Source organism: Lissotriton vulgaris, chromosome 1_1, assembly GCF_964263255.1.
Source record: "Lissotriton vulgaris chromosome 1_1, aLisVul1.2, whole genome shotgun sequence".
NCBI lineage: Eukaryota > Metazoa > Chordata > Amphibia > Caudata > Salamandridae > Lissotriton > Lissotriton vulgaris.
This window is the reverse complement of record NC_141685.1, coordinates 625,520,749-625,544,440: the sequence shown is the minus strand read 5'-3', so window position 1 is coordinate 625,544,440 and position 23,692 is coordinate 625,520,749. Positions and strand designations below refer to the sequence as shown.

At 45.1% G+C, this 23,692-nt stretch overlaps 1 protein-coding gene across 3 annotated transcripts in view; it reads right to left on the bottom strand.

Moving 5' to 3' along the window:
• Window positions 1-23,692, bottom strand: part of LOC147747586 (interferon-induced protein 44-like) — a 255,059-nt gene that overhangs the window by 95,033 nt on the left and 136,334 nt on the right. For all 3 annotated transcript variants that reach the window (XR_015308305.1, XM_086954229.1, XM_086954232.1), the window contains exon 5: window positions 8,440-8,592. Coding sequence is in view for 2 of the 3 variants with exons in the window: in XM_086954229.1 (XP_086810355.1) it covers window positions 8,440-8,592 (153 nt within the window). In the remaining variant the exon portion in view is untranslated. The remainder of the gene's footprint in view (window positions 1-8,439; window positions 8,593-23,692) is intronic.

Here is a 23,692-nt window from a genome sequence, read left to right as displayed (position 1 = left end):
CTATCATAAAAGGGTGTTTCCCTCATTTGCATGGGACGTGTCTCATGTAAATGAGGAAATACCTTTGCATCTGCTCCAGTGCTGTATTAAGGATGTGGGTGCAGAGGCAAACATGGCTTTAGAAGGTGCACTGAAAGAGCGCCACAAAATGTGGTGCACTTTCACCTACTCCCCCTTAAGGCAGCCCTCTGGAGGGGAGAATGGGAGTCCCATGGAGATGGATGGAGTCATTCACTGGACCCGCCTTCAAGGGGATCTCTCTCTCTCTCCTCTTGAAAGTGCATGCGGCTTGCCGTCTGCACTGTTAAACACAGAGCGACTTTGAAGCAGCAGCTCTGTATTTCACTTTAATATGCTGCACCCGGGGCAGCACAAGTTGGCAGCAGCCCTGGGGTAGGGCATTCATGGTAATATGGCGCACTTTCCTTGTTTGCTCATGACACACCTTTTCAAAAGTGCACTGTGGCGCAAAGAGAGAAAGTGCGCGGTATATGTAATACGGACTGAGAAAGCCAGGCTGTAAAATAGAGAGAACAAGCTCCATGGCAAAAGTAAGGGCAGAATTGACAGAAATACAGAGCACAACCGGCCTCGAAGACAGCGCAGAAAGTATTAAGAGCACACACTGCAGGCAAACAACAGACAGTTACAATGACAAACAGGAAGCAAATGCTGCTCACCATCATTTGGTACATGTCTCCACATGACCAGACACAACATAGGTTGCTTGACCACCTCAATGCCACACTGCCAGCATTCAGACTATCGGCAAGATGGCACATGCATGTCTTCTGTCACACTCACCAGGCAACACACAGGCAGTGCACAGGGGAGACCAAGTGTCAGGTCCAGAAACGTATCAGGATCGGCCTGGAGCTGCAGCCCAAAAACCTAACCTTCATGGCCAGGAAAATCCGATAGGAAGGCAGCTATACAGAGCTTTATGGATAGCGTAAACACCAGTCAGAGCGCAGAGAAAAGCATAAAAAGCACTTCATCCACAGAGCGGCTGACCGAAACCTGACCCATTACGCATTTATACACTTTCCGAAGGATGAGGCTGTATAGCAACTTTCCCAGGATCAGAGCGGGCCAACAAAAATGATCCTCACACATTATGGCGCCATAAGAAAAAAGTTGCAAAAGCAAACTCATTAATTAAAGAGTAGGGCGCAAGCTGAAGGAACTTCACACAAGGCATCTGCTTAAGCAGATGTATGACGTTACAACGCATACATTCACAATGCATACCATTACAAAGAAACTTTTACAAGGCAGGATCTATTACAACGCATGCCATTACAAAGCATGCCATTACAACATAAGAATGTGGAGGTATATATTTTTTTTATAATTATTGGAAATGTAATAGTAGTGTAAGTGTAAGTGTTGGATAGTGTAGGGGTTATAATTACTATTCTAACTTGTCCTCGTTGTGGTTCAACCCAACCATAAAGGAGGGGGTAAACATCTCTTTTGGGAGCAATGGTCAAAGAAGGGGCTTAACTTAGTGAAAGATCTTTACGAAGGGTCTGCGCCACTTTGCAATCACGCTTTGATCTCCAACCCCTCGACTTCTAAAGGTTCTCCCTTGTCTTAAATCCTTTCTCACTGCCAGAGCCATTTCGCCGAGCAATCCTACAATTTGTAACAAGCTGTTCCATCTCCTCTCATTGAGTCACATGTGTCTAAAATCTATAAAATCCTCTCCTCAAACCCCCAGAAGGCACATAGGAAGTGCGAGCTCGCTTGGGAGAAGGAACATAATTCCTCTAAGATATCATTTGACTGGGATAAGATACATCTCACACCGTTTTCCAACAAAATATCACTGATACTTTCTCAAACTAAATTCATGCTGATTAATAGAACATACTGGTCACCGGAAAAACTCTACAAGCTTAAACTCCTTCATAACCCTCTGTGCTGGCATTGTAAATCACACGTGGGGGACTTAGCTCACATGTTTTTCAATTGCCCGATGCTCCAAACCTTTAGGGACAAAATTAATAATTACATTCAAAGAACCTTCCACTTCCGACCTAACAGAGAATTTGCATATTTGGGGCATTAGACTCAAGATTAGTGAACGATCATGACCGCCTGCTAATGGATCTCATGCTTACACTTGCGTGTAAAGTCGTCTTAAGCAAATGGAAAAGTGCATCTGATGTTTCCTTCAAGATATGGCATGAATGGCTGGCCTCCCTGAGGGGCGCAGACAATGATGCACTACATTCCTCACCGTGGCGAAAATCGCACGCTAAGCTCTGGAGTTCACTTGACTCTATGGAACTTTGTTATGATCCACCTTAGATTAGCACAGTGGTCATATATACTAATCTAGAACACGTTCCTGTCACCTATAAGAGCACAACGTAGACGCTTTATCTCCCTTGTTACGATTTGGAGTACATAACATGACTGTATGCTAATAGCTGTTACTGATTTCATGTCAATTTCGTCTTTCTTTCTTTCATGATTGTATGCTAATAGCGGTTACTGATTTCATGTCAATTTCGTCTTTCTTTCTTTCCTTCTTCTTCTACATCTTCTTTCAGCGCTGGGACGCTCCCGGGCAGCCATGCGCTTTATAAATCCTTTTTCATTTCATTTCATTTCATTTCATTCATTTCATTTCTCTCTTCCTTCCTTCTCTTTCCGTCTTCTTCGCCTATATTCTCGTTTTTCCCCCTTTCCAAAACCACTCCTACTGCAACCACCCTTCTGATTATAATTGCATATGTTTATGTATGCTGTTCATTTACCTCATCATTAGAGAATCATTTGTTACACAAGATCGATGCTCTCTTTTACTTGAATTGTGAAACTCGGGTTGCGTTGACACATGAATGTAATCAAGTGTATGTTTTGTTTTAGTTTCTTTGTAAACTCTGTCTCTTTAATAAAAAAGATTTGAAAATAAAAAGAGAGAAACGTTAGCTGCGAATGACACCATATTTGAAGATCCACTTAACGACATGCAGAGCTCACAGACAGGCACAGATGGACTCCTCTGCAGCTACAAACTACATCATGTGTAACATCTTAAGCAAAGTCTATATTTATAATGGTGAACACAAAACTGCAAGTTGTAGAAAGCAAGGTTCATTTTGACTGGCTGATGGTGTCACACATGATGTGGCCCATTTAGCAGAAATGCACAAGGACACGTCAATGGACTGGAACAATATCTACAGTTCATCTTTCTGATGCTGAAACACTGTATGCTGCTTTAAACTGCTCTCTGCTTGTTCGAGGCCTCAAATTCATTTTATTTACTGTAATCTTCTCGAACCTTTTACAGGCATAGGTTACATTTCAATGATGGCATAAGGGGTCACATCTTTGGGAAGAGATGTGCAAAATAATAGGATATTTTTACAGAGCTAACAATGGAAGATTTCGAAATGTCAGTATCGCTCTCTTTTAGACCATCGCTGCATCACACATATAGTTACATATAAAAGACAATGTATATATAAAAAATAAATAAGTAACAACTTAAAATGATCATTTGCCGACGCTGATTGGAAGTGAACATTACTGAACCTTTCAAAATACAGGAAGGTCACAGATGAACAGTCTTAGCACAGTCTTAGCAAAGTCTTCGGAAATTCTTCGACTTCCTCCCCCTATCAGCTAGGAAAACGGTAGCAGTGGCATTGATCACATCTAGGTTAGACTATTGCAACGGACTATATGTAGGTGCCAATAAAGCCTTCCTACATAAGCTGCAAATGGTACAAAATACTGCAGCAAGGCTGGTGCTAAAAATGCCAAGAAAGTCCTCAGCATCCGCAGCACTCGACACCCTCCACTGGCTCCCTATCCAAAAGAGAATCCTATTCAAATTACTGATAATATCCTTCAGAGCATTTCATAAAAGAGGCCCTACTTACCTGATTAACAAATTTAATCGCTACCACCCCGGACGTCATCTAAGATCTGCTACGGCCAACCTAATGACTATTCCAAAGTTTCGATTAGCCACCACAGGGGGAAAGTCCCTGGCGGTTAAAGGCTCCAGAGCATGGAACATACTCCCACCTCAAATTCGTGAAATCTCCTGCGAGAGCAAATTTAGGAAAGCCATTAAAACCTGGATCTACAACCAAACAGCCTCCACCTGCAAAACCCTGGTTTAATTTCATCTCTAGGGGCTATTACATCTCCCCTCTGCCTATGAACTACACAAATTACACCGAGCGCCAAGATGCTCCTTGGAGCGATAGAGCGCTATATAAAATCCCCCAATCAAATCAAATCAAATCAAATATCAAGGTAAAATCAAGCAGATCGGAAAGCATAACAGTAAACCATGAAGTACGAAAAATATTTCACAGTTTACTGTAAAATATCGATTTTAAAATTGTAATGACAGCCCCAAAACCACTCTGCAGGGCTTTACTACTGTCTGGAGGGCTAAGGCCGGATACAATTATGTGGCAAGAGAATCTACATTATGTGGCGAAAAAGCCAAATAAGGGGGCACGGTTATCTAAATTATGTGGCACAAAAAGAAAATGTATGCACCACATTCTCCGACAGCATTATTTTCATAAACTACAAATTGAAGCAAACATGGCAAATCCACAACTATGCACAAAAACTAGAGCCGTGGATGTGCTACATGTACTATCACCATTGTCCATTGTTTTAGGAACAATTTATTCCTGAAAGATAAACAAAAACTAAAATATGTAATTCTAATTAGAGCCCACTGGTAGCTGCAATTTGAAGAAAACCGATTTCTTCCATTATAACTACACCAAACAAATATGTAATAAAAAAAATGTGGAACAAGTACTAAGTGTAAAATGGTTCAATGCTGCCATTTTGGGTCACTACTAACATTTAAAAACCACTTGGCCTTTGGCCTCATGGTTTAGGTCACCAGATCCCGTTGATGGCATCATGGCAAAATGTAACTAAGTTATACGGTTACCGGTTATGCATCCTATATCCTTATATCTATACTAGCGCCGCATACAGAGCCCTCCTAACCCTCCCGGGCTTGCGTCGGCAGCCCTGCTCACTTGTTGCTCCAGCATTATTTTTATTGTGCCCATGTGACCTCCTTAGCGTTTTTGGAGTCACTAGTTCTTTATCTGTTTCTTGTGTTGTGTTATTATTTTTTCCTTTAGCCTTAGTTTCTGCCGTTGTTCACGCCACTGCTGCCCCTCCCACAAACTCAGCTCCCACCTCCCTACCTACAGTCCCTCCCCCTCCCCTACTTAATGGCGGCCACTGCGTGGTCGCGCAGCGGACACGTGCAGTGGTAGCGCCTAAAGCAAGCCCGTCTGTGCCCGTCCGTGTCCCAAGCTCGGCCAGCGCCAGGAACCCTGGCTCTCCTAGGTCTCACAGCTAAAACTCCACCACCCTCCACACACTCAATCCCGGAAGACACACTGACTGCTGAAGGTCCTCACCGAACACCACCTATGGACATGGACAGTTCTCATGCTGACTCTGCCGTAGATCCTTCATCATCGACAAATCCCCCACGACCACCTAAGGCCCGCCTAACGCATGCACCACCGAATCCCTGACATGCATCCTCCTCAACGTGCGCTCCATGCACCGACATGCAATGGAGATCTGGGACCAGATCAACACCCTCTCACCCGACGTCGCCTTCTTCACGGAAACCTGGACAAATGCCATCTCCGGCCCGACATCACCACCGCCATCCCAGATGGCTACAAGATCCAGAGGAAGGATCACCACCACTGCCCTGGAGGAGACTCGCCATCGCACACAAGATGCCTCTCTGACTCTCCACCTCCAGCACGTGTGACCCCCACTCCAACACTGAAACCCTCCACTTCCAGATCGAGACGAGCCCCAGGACCACGCTCCACACCACCTCATTTTCAGACCGCCGGGGCCTTGCACCCAGTCTGCCACCTCCATCGCCAAGCTCGCCGCACCCCATGCCATCACCTCCACGGACTACATTTTACTCAGGGACCTGAACTTCCACCTCGACAACAGCAACGACCCCCGACTCCACCTGTCTCCTCAACCTTGGACTGAAGCAGCTGGTCAACACGCCCACTCAAAGAGCTGGACACACCCTTGACCTCATCTTCGCGGGAGGGACACACATCTGCTTCAGCAACACCACTCAGCCCCCCTGGATGGACCACCACTGTGTACACTTCATCTTCAACACCACCACCGCACCCAAGCCCATCTCGCGTCCACCATGAAGGAACTGGAGCAAGGTCACAGAGGAACACCTCAACAGCACCCTCCTCCAAGAACTCCCCCAGCTGAACAACCGAGGCCAACTACGCAGCCAAGGAATTTCACCTCTGGATATCCTGCTGCACCGACAAGCTTGCACCCCTCCGCCATCCCTGCCAAACCACGCCCCCCAAAGACTGCTTGGTACAGAACCACAAGAAGCCAGGTGCTCCTGCAGACACCTAGAGAAATTGTGATGAAGTCAGAAAATCACGGAAGCACAGAACAACCACAGGAGTGCCCTGAAGGAATACCACCAGTGCATAAGGGACACCAAATGGACCTTCATAAGAGACAAAGTCCAGACCAACAAGACCAATACCAAGGAGCTGTTCAACATCATACAGCATTTCGCCAAACCCCCCAGCGAAGCGACAGACATCACACCCTCCCAAGATCTCTGCGACAAGGTCAGCTCCTACTTCCATCTGAAGATCAAGGTCCTCTACGACAACTTCAGCGAACAGACGCCAGACACCACCAGCCTCTCAGCAGCCACCGATAAGCCAACCGTCATGACTTGGAACCCCGCCACCGTCGAGCTCATCATCACGACCATGAAGAAAACCCACTCAGGAGCCCATACGGACCCCTGCCCACCATACATATTCCCCAGGACCACCGCCGCCATCGCACCCGAGCCAGGACAGACCATAAATGCCTCCTTTGGAACCGGCGTCTTCCCAGACAACTGGAAGCGGGTGGAGGTTAAGCCCCTCCTCAAGAAACCAACAGCCGAAAAACTACTGGCCCATCTCTCTCCTCCCCTTTGCTGCCAAAGTCACAGAGAGACTCGTACACACCCAGCTGACCACCTTCATCGAAGACAACTCCATCCTAGATGCCTCCCAGTCCAGATTCCGCAGCAACAACAGCACAAGACTGCCCTCCTCGCCGCCACTGACGACATCCGCATACTACTCGATGAGGGTCAGACTGCAGCCCTCATCCTTCTAGACCTCTCCGCAGCCTTCAACACCTTTTCACACTGCACGCTCGCAGCCAGACTTCACGATGCATACATTCAAGGAGCCGCCCTTGACTGGATCCAATCCTTTCTCTTGGGCAGAACCCAGAGGATCAGACTTCCTTCTTTCCCCTCCAAACCCATCGATATCAACTGCGGAGTAGCCCAAGGATCATCGCTCAGTCCCATGCTCTTTAACATCTACATGGCCCCCCTCGCCGCCATCGTCAAACAGCATGGGTTCAGCATAGTATCCTATGCCGAAGACACCCAGCTCATCCTCTCACTGACGAAGAATCCCGTGCAAAGCAAACTCTGCTTCCATGAAGGAATGAAAGACGTCACAGCGTGGATGAAAGATAGCTGGCTGGGGGCCCTCGGGAATCCACCCCCCACTAAAGACCACACCCAAAACCTCGGCATTATCCTCGACTCCTCCCTCTCTATGAACTGCCAGGTCAACGCTGTCGCCTCCACCAGTTTTAACTGCCTGCGCATCCTCCGCAAGAACTTCAGTTGGATCCCACCGATTACAGAAGGACCGTCACCCACGTGCGCATAACCAGCAGACTTTATTACGGCAACGCCCTTTACGCCGGAATCAACCGAATTCTTCTACACAAACTCCAAACCCTCCAGAATGCTGCAGCCAGACTCGTCCTCTGGACACCGTGTCCCAAATACATGACCCAACACCTACGAGACCTTCACTGGCTCCCCGTCGAGAAGAGGTTCACCGTCAAACTCCTCACCCACACCTACAAATCTCTCTACAACATCAGACCCAAAAACCTCAACGAGAGTGTCTCCTTCCACATACCTAAGAGGAATCTCCGCTCCGCTGTCCTCTCTCGTGCAGAAGTCCCCCGAATCCGCAGAAACAGAGCCGGTGGAAGAGCTTTCTCCCACATCGCAGCCAAGACCTGGAACGAGCTCCCGGTGAACATCAGACGCTCCCACAACCTGCACACGTTCAGGAAGGACCTCAAGACCTGGCTCTTCGACTGATCCGGAGCTGCTCCCCCTCCCCCTGCTAGCGCCTTGAGACCCTCACAGGTGAGTAGCGTGCTATACAAAACCCCTGATTGATTGATTGATATACTTAAATATGACTACAAAACTACTATAAAGTGCTATACAAGTGAATGAATATAAGACAGTAAAATAATATAAATATTTTGAAACATGTTCTAGCGAACAAGCTTTTATGAATTACTCACTGGGTAGTTATCAGGAACGTGACCATCTAGTATTTTTGGTACATCCTCAGTCTTCAGACCTGCACCCGGTTTTTCTTCCAGTCCCATGGAATCACATAAAACAAAGGGCAATAACTTTCCACCTTTTCCATCTTTGATATTGTATGCTCTAAACTGTAAACAAGGAAAATAGGCATGTTATCGGTTTAAGAAGTTAACGATTAAAGTTTTGTAAGACAAATTTAATAAAAAAGGAAAAAACATCGCTTCCAACAGTGCTTAGAGCCGGAAATTACTGTAGTTTAAAGTACTGATTCAGTAAAAGAGGGAGTTGAACGCACATTTATCTGGTAGGGAAAATGCTGAAAGTGAATACTAGACATTTAGGGCACCTGAAGCAGATAACGGGAGTACGAAATGTAAGCGACCACATAATAGGTGTGAACAATGGAAAACAGAAAGCTATAAAGGAGAAAGAGGAAAAAGAGGGTTGCATCTGCACATGCTGTAAGAAATCATTTCGGAGCCATCGGAGGTAGATTTCTATAACTATTACACCACTTCGAAATTACAGATGTGCAGTATGAAAAACTATAAGATAAAAAAAGTTATTATTAGAAGAGGACTTTAAGTACCATCAAGGGCCTTCATACAGACGCATGAGTCTATTAGCTGGATAATACATTGGCAAGAAACCCTGAGCAAAAGTCTCTAGCAATTTTAATATATTCTTTGAAGAAGAAATTAAATGGTGGAAACATTATTCTGACAGGGGTAGAATACAGTTTTTTCAACTGACTACTCAACTGGCATGAAATAATTAGGTACCAATTGTTCAAAGTCATACAGTAATTCGAAAAGGGAGGAGACAGGGAGATGGGAAAAGGAACACCCAAAACAAGATAGGGCTTGTAACAAATAAGACCAAATACTAAAAATTCACCCTATGACTGCACTCTTTAACTGGTGGAAAGGAAGACATGTATTTATTAATCAGATTCTTAAAATGTGTATTTTAGGTGTGCATACACATTAACATAATTCTGAGGCTCGTATAATGTGAAATATAAACTATACTGAAATGAATAAAAAAGTATGACAAAACTTCATCCTATATGACTGTTCAGAATACGTGCTATGGAAGAAATACTTATAACAAGCATCCACAAAGCCAATTGATATGGCCTTTAAGACAGGTACAGTTACCTCAAGTAATTACTAGACGTCCTTTCAGAGTCAGAAGCAACTGCGTGCAGTCTTTAACAAGACTCTAGCCTTTCAGAACTTTACTAGATGTACCTCTCAAGTCAGAAGCAACTGCTTACAAAGTCTATCATGATGCTGCATTAACTCATGTTGTTACTAAGGGGCATATTTACTAACAAGTCAAGCAATGCAACCGAGCAAGACATCTTGCTGCATTATGCGACAAACAGAGGGCTAGAATGCACCATATCTACCAAGATATGGCACATTCCGGCTCCGCCTCTGCACCGGCGCACTAGCACCAACAAAGGCATCCTTGCACCATGGAGCACGGGTGCCTGTGTTACAGCCAGGATTGTTTTTATGCAGGAAGGGGCACCTTGCTGCACAAAACAATACTCTGAAAGCTTTTCCCTCTTTCTACATGTGCTGCAGCAACACACATAAAAAGAGGAAAAAAATAAGGAGAAATATATTTCACCTTGTTATACTTCACCTGAGAAGGTGTAGCATTTTGACGCAGTCCCAGGTTAATTAGTCATAGTAAATCTAGGAATGCGCATAAACCATGGGTGGATGCCTGGGAACACCGAAGCACCAGCCATGAAGACCTTCCCTGGGCAGGGTAATGTAAGGCAGCTACTTATGCTGTCTTGCATTAGTACAGACTCACTGGCCATGCAGAGCCATGCAAGATGGCTTTGTGTGGCTTTGTGCGTCTCACTGAAGCCCCTGTGCTGCCTTGGGCTTTGTACATCTTGGCCCAAATGGCCTTCTTGATTAAGATGCAACTGCTTAAAATGTCCATCACAAAGTTGAGGGTGTGTGGCTTCAACATAACAATGTAGATATACTCTTTTGCTACTCAAATAAATTTAGCTTCACTCAAAAGCATTTATATTCTTTTGTGAAGGTGCATTTCCACAAGTTGTTACTAAGTGTCCCTCATAAGTCAAATGCAAAAGTACTGAACTTCTAACATGAAGCTGCAGTTCCATTAGTCATTACTAGGTGTCCCTATAGAGTCATTTGCAAAACCATTAGCATTCTTAAATGAAGCAGCAGTCCCACTAGCGGTAACTAGGTGTCCCTCACAAGTCAAATGCAAAAGCATTGATAGACTGGTGCTATTCTATAAATCCCTCACAAGTCAAAATCAAAAGCATTGAAATTCATTAAGTTGCAGTCCAACTAGTCGTTACTAGGTGTTGCTTAAGTCAAATGCAAAGATATTCTTTTGCATTGCAGTTCCACAAATCGTAACTAGGTGTCCCTCACAAGTCAAATACAAAAGCATTGAAATTCTATTCTTACTTCAACCTGTAGTTCCAATAGTTATCACTAGGTGTCCCTCAAAAGTGGAATGGAACTCCCTTGAACGTTTTTCATGAAACAGCAGTTCCACAACTTGTTACTAGGTGTTCCCTCCTAGTCACATGCAAAAGCACTGAAATATCTTCACAAATCTGCAGTTCCAATTGTTGTTAATAGAGGATAAGCTCAAGTCAGAAACAACTGCTTCAAAAGGCCTGCACCAAGTTGAGGGAGTGTGGCTTTAGTATATATGTTGGCAAATGCAAGTAAGTAAGTAAATGTATTTGTTGATTAATTAAAATCATTACAAAGAAGTACATATCAAGCACAAAGTCCCATTAAAATATATGGATACAATGCCTTAAAATAAGTTGATCAGCATTTGCTTAACCCTTTTCCAGTTAGAGACTAAAGTGCATTATACTAGCAACTAATAATAACCATTTGCCAATAACAGTCTACAATGACTGAATAAAGTGCAATGTGCTCTCAGCGACGAAACTAATGTGCATTGTGTTAGCAGCAAATATTAAAAGTATCACAATAGCAATTAGCAGCAAAAGAAAAGAGCAATTAGTAATGCAAATGCTACTTACCAGTATGCATCTGTTCTTGGCATGTAGGGCTGCTGACATTCATATCTGTGCATAGATCGCCGCCTAGTGTTGGGTCCGGATGATTGCACATTGTTGTCCTGGAAGAGTCTTCGAAGTATCACGAGATAGGTGGCTCCTCCCCTGGACTACAGTGCGCATGGGCATCGACTCCATCCCCAGATTGTTTTTAGCCATTGTGGCTGAGATGGAGTGAACTTTGTGAGTGATGACCATGGCATGAAATGCATGTAAACACAGCAGCTGCTACAGGCGCCGGGGAGGAGGGCGGGCGATATGAATGTCAGCAGCCCTACATGCCAAGAACAGATGCATACTGGTAAGTAGCATTTGCAGTTCGAGGCATGTGGGCTGCTGAATTCATATCTGTGCATAGAATACATAGCAGTACCTCCATTAGCGGCGGCCGCCCGTGCCAGCTGCAGCAGTTTGGAAAAGTGTCTTGAGAACAGCCTGCCCTACAGCTGCCTGCTGTTTAGAGTGCACGTCTACACAGTAATGTTTTGTAAATGTATGTGTGGTAGACCATGTGGCTGCTCTACATATGTCCTCTAAGGGAATGTTTCCAAGGAAGGCCATAGAGGCCCCCAACTTTCTGGTGGAGTGGGCTCTTGGTGGAATTGTAAGAGTGCGCTTAGCTTTTGCATAACAGATCTGAATACATTTCACGATCCACCTAGCAATACCAGCCTTGGAAATAGCGTTACCTTTGTGGTGTGACGCAAAGGCAACGAAAAGCTGCTTAGTCTTCCAAAATCCTTGGTCCTGTCAATGTAATACATTAGTGCCCTCTTGACGTCAAGGGTGTGGAGCATCCACTCTGCCAGGGACTCAGGATTTTGGAAAAACACTGGCAACTCAATTGTTTGGTTTATGTGGAATTGAGACACAACCTTGGGCAGAAATTTAGGGTTAGTGCGAAGCACTACCCTGTTAGCATGAACCTGGAAGAAAGGCTCCTGAATTGTGAGGGCCTGCAGCTCACTCACTCACCCTCCGTAGCGATGTAATTGCTACTAGGAAAGCCACCTTCCAAGTCAAGAACTGAAGTTCGCAGGAATGTAGTGGCTCAAAGGGAGGACCCATCAGCCTTGTAAGAACCACATTGAGGTTCCATTCTGGAGCTGGAGGGGTCCGTGGTGGAATGACCCTTTTGAGTCCTTCCAGAAAAGCTTTGATAGCAGGCACCTTGAAAAGTGAAAGGTGCTGTCTATTTTGGAGGTATGCGGCCATCGCAGACAAGTGAATGCGGATGGAAGTATATGCCAAATTACATTGGTACAGATGAAACAGGTAACAGATGATGTTCTGAATGGAAGCATCTAGTGGATTGATGTTGTGGTTTGCACAATAGATGACAAACCGCTTCCATTTGGCCGCATAACAGGCTCTAGTAGTGGGCTTTCTTGCCTCTCGAATGATGTCCATGCAATTCGGAGGAAGGTTAAGGTAGCCAAACTCTAGGACTTCAGGAGCCAGATCGCCAGGTTGAGCTGTTGCGGATCTGGGTGCTGAATGTCGCCATGGCTCTGCGTCAGAAGGCTGGGTGTGAGGCGAAGCCTTTGATGCGGTACCACGGACAGTTCCAGAAACGTGGTGTACCATGGTTGGCGAGCCCACGTTGGAGCAACCAGGATGAGGGTCATCGGGTGTTGCCTGAGCTTGCGTGCCACCAGCGGTATCAGGGGTGCTGGGGGAAAAGCGTACGCAAATTTGCCTGACCAGTTCATCCATATCGCATTGCCCTGCGATTGCGGGTGTGGGAACCTGGCGGCGAAGCTTTGGCATTTTGCGTTCTCCCTTGTGGCGAACAGGTCTATTTCTGCATGACCCCATGTCTGAAAGTACGGCTGGAGTACTGATGGGTGTATCTCCCACTCGTGCATCTGGTGGCTGTGCCTGCTGAGCAGGTCCGCCATCTGGTTGTCCTTGCCTGGGAGGTGTTCTGCCATGAGAAAGATGTTCCTCTGAATGGCCCACTTCGACATGCTCTGAGCGAGATGAGACAACTGTGGAGAGTGTGTCCCTCCCTGTTTCTGAATGTTGTACATGGCTGTCATGTTGTCCGTCCGGATCAACACGACCTTGTTGCACAGATGTACTTTGAACGCCTTTAAGGCCATGAAGATTGCCATCAGTTCCAACACATTGATGTGCATCTTCTTCTGCTGTAGTGTCCATAGTCCCTGCACTGTGTAGTGGAGTACATGCGCTCCCCAACCCTGGAGAGAGGCGTCCGTCGTCAGGATAATCTGTGGCACAGGCTCCTGGAACGGTCGGCCCTTGCAAAGGTTTTGTGGATTCCACCAATGCAGAGAGTTGTATGCCCGACCGCTCACCAACACTAGGTCTTTCAATTGCCCATGAGCCTGAGTCCACTGACGTGCTAAGCACTCCTGAAGCGGGCGCATATGTAGTCTCGCGTGCGGGACAATGGAGATGCAGGAGGCCATCATGCCGATCAACTGCATGAACACTCGTGCTGGAAGTGAGTGTTGAGGTCTGAATTTTTGAATCAGCGATAGAATGCTGTTGATCCTCACTGAATTTGTCTGCGCTGTAGCCACCAGAGTGTTTATGGTCGCGCCCAAATACTGCCGTATGTGAGCGGGCTGGAGATGGGACTTTGGGTAATTCAGTGAGAATCCCAGATCGTGCAGGAGGTGAATGGTTTGGGACACGTGGTCGGCGCACTGTCTGTGCGACTTTGCTTGAATGAGCCAGTCGTCCAGATAGGGGTATACGTGAATGTTCTGACGTCTGAGATGCGCCGCCACTGTCGCTAGGCACTTTGGGAAGACCCTGGGTGCCGTGGTGACCCCAAAAGGCAGAACCTTGAACTGGTAGTGCTGGTTTTGAATGGTGAACCTTAGATACTTTCTGTGTGAAGGATGCAGGGGAATGTGAAAGTATGCATCCTTGAGGTCCAGAGTTGCCAGGAAGTCCCCTTGCTGAAGCAGTGGGAGAACCTGTTGCAGAGTAAGCATATGAAAATGCTCTGACAGAATGTACATGTTGAGGGGTCTGAGGTCTAGGATGGGCCTGAGAGATCCGTCCTTCTTTGGGATTAGAAAGTACAGGGAGTAAACCCCTGTTCCCCTTTCCTGCAGTGGAACGAGCTCTATTGCCCCTTTTTGCAGCATGACCTGAACTTCCTGCTGCAACAAGTGCAAGTGCTCGCCGGACATAGGACGGTTTTTTGGAGGTATGTTTGGTGGGATGGAAGTGAGTTCCAGACAATAACCGTACTGAATAAGAGATTTGACCCACCTGTCCGTGGTGATGGACCTCCACACGGGCAGGAACTGCTGGAGTCTCCCCCCGACGGTGTTGTGTGGTCGGGGGGCAGTGACAAGGCGTCACTGTTTGCTGGCGGTGGAGGACCTGGAGCTGTTATTTCCACGTCCTCTGCCCTTGACGTTGTTGCCACGGTATCCACCCCTACCCTTGTTGGTATATGAGGATTGGGTGTTAGTCTTATAGAATTGTGTGGATTGTGACGTTTGACCCCTTGAGGTGCCTTTGTTATTGGAGCGGCGAAAGGAACCACCCCGAAACTGCTGGGACTGAAGGGCACCCATAGATTTAGCGGTGTCAGTGTCCTTCTTCATCTTTTCAAGTGTGGCATCTACTTCAGGTCCAAACAGGTGGTCTGGATTTACTGTTTGGTTGAGGATGGTGGTCTGAATGTCTGGTTTAAAGCCTGATATTCTGAGCCATGCATGCCGGCGCAGCAGAACGCTAGTATTTATTGCTCGCGAGGCGGTATCAGCCACATCTAGAGCACACTTGATGGAGGCATTGGTATTGAGTTTACCCTCCTGAATCAGCATTTCCGCGCCCTCCTTATACTGATCTGGCAAGTGCTGTAGAAGTGTTTCTAGGGTGTCATAGTGTGCCCTATCGTAGCGTGCAAGTAGCGCCTGCGTGTTTGATATGCGCCATATATTGGCTGCCTGCGCAGCAATACGTTTCCCAGATGCCTCAAACACCTTTGATTCTTTGTTAGGGGGAGGAGCATCACCCGTGGTCTGTGAATTGGCTCGTTTACGTGCGTAGGAGACAACCAAAGAGTCCAGTGGCAACTGTCCCTTGATGTATGTTGGGTCAGTGGGCGCTGCCTTGTATTTCTTATCAATGCGAGGATTGATGACTCTTGCCCGGGTGGGCTCCTTGAAAACCTCTGGCGCATGCTTTAGCACACCCTTGAGCATTGGCAATGTCTTGACGGTCTTTTCAGCCACTGAGAAAGTGTCAAAAAGAAAATCGACATCCACTGGGTCAGCGTGGAGGTCGACATCATGGTTGGCCGCAGCTCTTTCAATTAAAGCGTTGAAGGCTGCAGAGTCCTCCGTTGGTGAAGTTTTTGCAGCAAAAAGCTGCGGCTCGTGTCCTGACTGACGGTCCTCAGGGTCGCCCCCTGCAGACCATGGCTCATGTACATCCTCTGGGTCCGAGTATGCTGGATAATTATACTCGTCCTCCTCGTCTCCGTCACCCTCCCCAGCGTTAGAGTGAGTGGGTGAGAGGTCCAGACCCTGTGGAGATGTCGGCTCCATAGGGGCAGATGCACCGGCAGAGTCCAACTTCTTTTTAAGGGGAATATGGAAATGTTCCAACGCAGGCTTCGGGGTGATTTTCCTCTTGAGGAGAGAGAGCTTGCCTGTGTTGGCGTCGATGATGACCTCTCGACGCTCCTTGTCTGCCAGTGGTTGATGCCGTGGCTTCGGCACCACCAATGATGCCTTCGGTGTTGAAACCAGCTTTAAAGGCACCCCGGCCCCCTGTTTCAGAGCGAAGGCCTTCGGCGCCGTTCTCGGCGGTAGCGTGAAGTGAATCGGCGTCTGCGCCTTTGCCGGCTTCTGTGGAGGCTTGTGCAGCACAGTGTCCTTTGGCTCGGTCGCCGCGGCCTCCTCCCGAATCCGCTGCAGGGACTCCGAGACCTTCTTGGTGAGGGATGGGGAGGGCCGGATCGGCTCGAGCGAGCCCTCCGAGTCCGGGTTTGGGTCGGCGACCAAAGCAGCCGTCTTCGGAGCCGACGCGGCACCTCCCTTTGTTTTCTCGACTGGGATTGGTGCAGTCATAGACTTGGGGTCGTCCTGACGCTTCTTCGGGGCCTTCTTATGGTCATCGACCTTCTTGGCGTCGACGCGACTCTTTAGAGCGTCGACCAGCTTCGGCGTCGACGCCGCCGCGTCGGGCGTCTTAGCCTTAGGCTTCGGCACCGTGGTCTTCGGATCGGCCATTTTGGCGTGGCTCTTGAGCTCGACAGCCATCTTGGATTTCTTCGGCGCCGAGGTCTCTGGCGCCTTTGACCCAACCAGTGCGACTTGCACTTTCGGTTTCGATCCTGATGGTGTTGACCCCGATGGCTTCACTTTCGGTTTCTGGACCGGGAGTGGCGCATCACCAATGTCCGTGGCCGGGCCAGGAGGCGGGGCCGTGGGACGAGTATTGAGGTCTTGGGTAAGGCCCGAAGGCGATCCCTCGACCTGGGCCTTATGATGGGATTTGACCCCGGAGTCAGTCTGAGGATGCTCCTCCTCTGAGCTATCCTCCACGGTGGCAATGGCCCCGTCGTCGTCCCCTACCTCCTCGACGACTTCCTCGAACTCTTCGTCTCCCGCGTCGTAGCAAAGATGTTAGCTGGTGGGGGTGCCGATAACTGGGCCTGCAGTCTTGCAGCCCGACGTAGCTTGAGAGTCTTCTTCGACCGGAACTTGGAGCAGGCCATACACTTGGCCTCGTCGTGGTCCGGCGACAAGCATCTGTTGCACACTGGGTGCACGTCGATGTGCGAATACTTTGAGGCACACACTGGGCACCTCTTAAATGGAGTTCGTTCCATGTTGAAGTAGTCTGGAGCGTCGTGTAGGCCCGTCCGCGCCGACAGCACGCGGAAGGGCAGCAAGTGTTCGGAGCCGATGAATAAACCAACCCGAACGATAGACAATACCGACGCGAGTCCTAAAGACCTTTTGGTCTCAAGTAAAGAAAGTTAAACAACTATCGATTCCGACAGAGGGAACCGAAACACATCCGAACCCAATGGCGGAAAAAACAATCTGGGGATGGAGTCGATGCCCATGCGCACTGTAGTCCAGGGGAGGAGCCACCTATCTCGTGATACTTTGAAGACTCTTCCAGGACAACAATGTGCAATCATCCGGAACCCAACACTAGGCGGCGATCTATGCACAGATATGAATTCAGCAGCCCACATGCCTCGAACCTTCTGTTACAGATTATCTGTAACTATTAGCAGCAAGGTATAAAGTGCATTAATTTCAGTAACAAAGCTAAAGTGCATCATGCTAGCAGCAACAAGATATGAATTATTGTATTAATTAAAAACTAATATATAATACAAAGCTCCTACCGGTGATAACGTGCACCTGTGCTGACCTCTAAAATCATAGAAAATAATTGTACATAACGTGCTAACCACAGCCATTAAATAACATTTTGAATTACAATATTACGAATGGTAAACTACAATGCAAGTTAAAATAGTTTGTACAAACTACAAGGATTACACAGATCCAGAAAGAATTAAAAATACAATAAAATAGCCCACCTACTCCTGAAAAACAATAAAAAACATATCATTACCGTAGCAGATATATCATATACTTGAGATGTCAGCACTACGTAATTTCTCTTCCACTATAAAGATGAACTGGACAAATTGGTGAATGCTATGAATATTAACACCTCGTAAACAAAGAATAATTGCCGTTCTACAAGTTATAACCCCCATTCCTTTAAAGAAAGGCTTTAAAACTGACTTCCGCTCCTGAAGCAGTTTTGGAAATAGCGTTACAATGTGCAGTAAGGTTTCATCACACAGCCCACAAAGCCTACAAATGTTCGGTGACCATTTATACCCCCATTTTGGGGTTCCATATTTGGTTGGATATATGCCGAACCTTAGTAGCATGAATTTCCTTTTGATCAAGGGTTTAAAATGAAAAAGCAAATAAGGTTGGACTAACAATTTATCAAAGGAGTTAGCTATAGACCAGAAGTGTTTTTTTTCCTTAGTTCATCTTTATCCATTATTTCTGACAACAGAGCAGCAGTTAGGTTAATTGATTTTTTATAAAACGATTTACTCCTCACTTCATCTACTAAATATGGGCATTCAAAATTACATAGACACTCAGATAATTAATCCAGCCAACTGCTCGAATATTCACCCGTCAAAATCTCACGCCAGCACACATTTGCTAACGTACCCTCATCAGCTCGAGATAGTGCCAATAAAGTTTTTAAATATGTTGCTTGTCTGCCCAATAACTGTTTTCTTAGTCCATATTCCAGCCTTAAATTGGCACGAGAAATCTGTCTGGGAATCCTAAAGACTGATTTATACGTCCTTACTTCTATGTCGTCAAGCAGTTTCGCATCCTTGCCTCGAAAAATTATAGAACCGTAGTCCAAGGATGGAATAAGCTTTGCTCTCATGACTTTCAGCAAGTAATCGTAATTGGGGCATGATAGCTTATCTCTTAGTTTTCTGAAGGCAAAGGCAAATGAAGTACCTTTCGCCTCTAAATTATTAAAATGCTGCCTGAATGACAAACCATCATCAATGTGATTCCCAAATATTTATATGATTTTACACATTCTATAGCCAAACCATTAATATTCCATTCCTTTACTCCCGGTTTACTTTTTCCAATTGTCATTATTTTAGTTTTTTTGTATTAATTGTTAAACATAAATATTAAAGGAGTTTATTAGTCTTTTTAACCCTATAACCGTTTGCTTAACCCCTTCCCTGCTCATGACGAGCACAGCTCATCATGAGGCACAGTGGAGCTGTGCTGATGACAAGCTGAGCTCGTCATAAATAATGTAAAATAGCAATTTCCAGCACAGGCTGGAAATTGCCTTAGCAGCCAAGGTGTTAATAAAATGGTGTAGTCTGCGTACTGTAAATATTTAATCTCTTTACCCATCACAGAAGGGGAGTGTGAAATGACATCATTAAAATGGGCCGGGAGATCGGACATAAATAAATTAAAAAGGCAAGGAGCCAAAACGCATCCTTGTTTCAAGCCGACATTAGTTTCGAGGCGACGGGTGGTGTGTCTACCGTCACCAATTTTGATCTGTATTCAAGTTTCGGAGTATAATAATTTGATCATTTTTAGAAGTGCTTCTGATATACCCCAATTAATTAACTTCAACCAAAGAGTGTTTCTGGGGACAGAATCAAAAGCGGCTTTTAAGTCAATGAAACAGATGTACATATTCTGTTTCCTACATCTTGCTCTTTCGCCTAATAATGTCAATAAAATCAAATTAGTGAGAGCTGATACTCCCTTTCTAAAACCTGTTTGAAGGTTTCGTTCAGTTCTTCTCTTAGAGCCCACGACTAACTCGTCCAACAAACAACTTGCAAATATTATCGCATTTACATCTGTAAGTGTTATTAAGCGATAATTTGCAGGATTGTCCTGGGTGCCGCTTTTATAAATTGGCTGAATAATGCTTCTCTGCCATGATTCCGGGATAAAGCCAAATTTAAAAACTTCATTAAAAAGGAGCGGTAATAACTCTGGCCAATTCGTTATTTTAGCTTTAAAAATGGCATTGGGGATTCCATTGGGGCCAGGCGCTCCATTAGATCTAATCTTGATTAGGACTTTTTTAACTTTATCAACCGACCATGGCTCAATGTCGAGGGAGCATAGTGAATCACTGGCACTTGTGAGAAGGCCCCCTTCTGCTGACTCCAGTTGGCAATGATGTCAATAGCATTTACCATCATCGCACTGTGGGCCTTGAGTAGCTGATTTCAAATTATTAAAAAGGTTTACCCAACTTAATTCATTAATGTTAGCACTGTTACTTCTAAAATTACCATTTTCCAGATTATTAGTAATACCCCAAGATAGACGCAAGTCCTTCGACTTGCATGCGTAATGAAGTTTGGACCACGTCTCTTCATAATACGCTTGTTTAGCCCTCCAGATTTCATTCTTATAACCCCTTTAGGTCTTTGATTTTAAGTGACATAGAAAAGTAAGATGACCCTTTTGCTTTTCTAAACAATGATCTTATTGTTTTGTTAAGGGTTCTTTTCAAGTACAGTAAGCAATGGGAAAACCACCCAGGATTCTTCGGATTTAGGATAATACCCCCTGTTGGTTCCTGTTTAGAAAATGTATCCAAAGAGAATCACATAGGTAGGGCCAGAGAGCAACCATTGAGTTCCCTTTGGAATTAGCTAAATGAGCATCAAGAATTAGATGAGAAAGGAATTCCAAGATATCGTTCTCAGTTTTATCGTTCCATATCAGCCTTTTAAGATTAAAAGCAGTGAGGGCTATTCTAAGTATTCTGGATTCAGGTAAATGATCAAAAGAGAAAGTAAAAGAAATGATTTGGGGATTATGGTCGCTCTCAATCCTTGGGACTATCACATAACTTTGGACTAAATCAGAAAGTTTATCTGACAATATTGTATGGTCTATTATAGAGGAGCTACCAGATTTGTTAAATGTAGGGGTATGCTCTCTATCATGCATAATCGTTAGATTATATTTTATAAACTCAAAATTAGACCATTAAGATAGCAGTTCTGACTGAATTGCCCACTTTTTGTATAGGACTAGAAGAGAGTTAAAATCCAGATATGATCATCAGTGAGTCCATGTGATGGTACTATAGCACTTTCACCATTTCCCATAACTGAATAAGTTGCAATGATTTAGCCTTTTTTTCAAACTTAAATAAACATTTTGAAAAATTAACGATTGTCTACCAATTAGTTTAACGCACTGTATCCATTTGACCTGATGGTCAATCTCGAAATGCTCAACATCAAGACCTAAGAAGACATATATAGAGAGAACACCACTTGGCCGACCGTAAACGGCCTCCCGAGATGTCACGTTCAAATATTCAAAATAGCCAATCAGTGGCTTCCAACACATATTCCATGTCTCTTGCAGAATTAACATATCAAAAGTTTTTTAAAAACCTACCACATTAACATCCTCAAAAAGAGATTTAAAACCGTTCGTCTTCCAAAAACAGAGTTTAAAAGAAGTTGGAACTTTGTCTAGAGCGGGCCGGCATCATTCACTCTTAACTGGATTTACACTTGTTAAAGTTAGCCTCCGTGCCTGTTGAAGATTGGAGTTGGCTCCCGTCAACATTAACTCCTCACAGATTGGTGAACCTGGCTGAAAGCTCCTGATTTTAATGCCACGTGGTGCATTTAGCTCTAATGATGGGCCTGAGGCACCTTTCAATACTCCAACATGGGCTGCCTTAATTGTTTTTAGGATTTTCTTCTTTACAACCGGACTACTCGATGACTTGATCGGAATTAACAGAGTTGGGTATTGCAAACCGTGAAATCGCCATACCTTAATACCCCAATTTTCAAAGCTATTAGCATTGGCCATTATTTTACTAACAATGTCATCGTTTAGCCAAGTCGTAATCAATATCTCCCTAAAAATGTTGCCACTATCTTTCTTGAACTCCACAAAGTCCAGATCTTCAGATACTACTTCATTTAAGTTCTGGAATTGCATTTAATAGTTTCACAATGTTTCCACGATTCAAAATATCATAGGTGACTCTTGTAGAATACTGGGGACAAAAAGCCACTTCTCTCTTTTCAGCCAACACATCGGCGGTTACTATATCGTCCCTTACTCTTGAATCAGCTAATACCCTTATCCCAGTATTGGGGGACAAAACAGAGACCGTCAAATTATTTCTTTCAACCCGCTCAGGCGGCATTAAAACATGTAAAGGTGGACGATCCTCCTGCTCCTTCATCTTGCATGGGAGAGGAATGTGATTTACACTTTTCTCGTTAAAACGTTTTTGTTTCTGAATACAGGGTCGATCAGATTGATCATTCCTATTACGTTGAGGTTGGATGGGAATAACTTTTGTCTCGTTAGAACTATTTTAAATTCCATGTTGGACTATCCGTTCATCTCTAGATTGTACTGTCCCTGCCTCCCCTAAGTTTTTTTCAGGCTGAACTTTAGGCCCTACTATAACTTGAATCGAGTTTGAAGTGTTCTGATTGGTGATTTTCTGATTTCGATACTGCAAATCCAGTTCATTAGTAGGCTGAACTTGCCCTGCCGTCCCCAAATTTTTTGGGGCCTGAATTTTAATCTGCGCATTCGGTTCAGGCTCCTCCTTTATCATACTAATAACGACTTGACTAGTTTGTTTATCCTTTATGTCAACTTCAGAAGCTTTCATTGATCTAGAAATTGGGGAGAGGGCCTTAGATTTAAGATTCGTGGTTGTTTCAAGATTCTTACTTACTATCTCACTATGGAGTTTTTTTTCCGTGCCGATATTATGGGTTTTCCTTAACCTTTTTCTCGCCCGTTTTAATAACACCTCAGGCTCTTGGATAACTGGTGATTTTGTATTTGCTTTGGGGCAGATCATATTCGACTCAGATTTTTTCTTAATGGTTGTGGTTTGGATGGGCTCAGCAACAACACTGATGTTTTCATCAACTATCAATTGAGCCTCAGTTTTTTCACTTTCACTTTTAATCAAAGAATGGGGAAGTTTTGGAAATTGGGAGTTATTGGCCACATTTACCGGATGGTTTATTCTGTCTGAAACTAAGATATTTCTGCTATCTACTGCTTTTCGACAGACAGTAGGGCTATCTTTATTCACCCACCCAACTATAGCAGGGCTGGTTTGATTCATTTTTTTGCCCAATAATTTACAAGGATCTTCACGGCCTTGACAACACCCACACCTGGAACCAATAATGATTTGTTAATAGTAAAACTATTCTCCAAAATTATACTCGACTGATCCAAATTAAAAGGACGTGCTTCACCAGTTTTCACCAACTGCTCAATTGGGCTTGATACTAATTCATCCAGAACAAGATTTGTTCTACCCAAACCCCTTTTGTTATTTAACTCGTCAACAATAGGATCTGACACCGTAACCATGTCGCTCATATTATGGATCGAACAGTAGGAAATATCAATTACTGATCCAGAAGCTTTTACGCTCTCATCTGATCTTTTACAGGGCTACACCTGTCTGGTACTCGGTGAATCGTCCACCACAATTGACTCTGTAGGATATACCATGGTTTTGTGAGAATGAATTTGTACTTG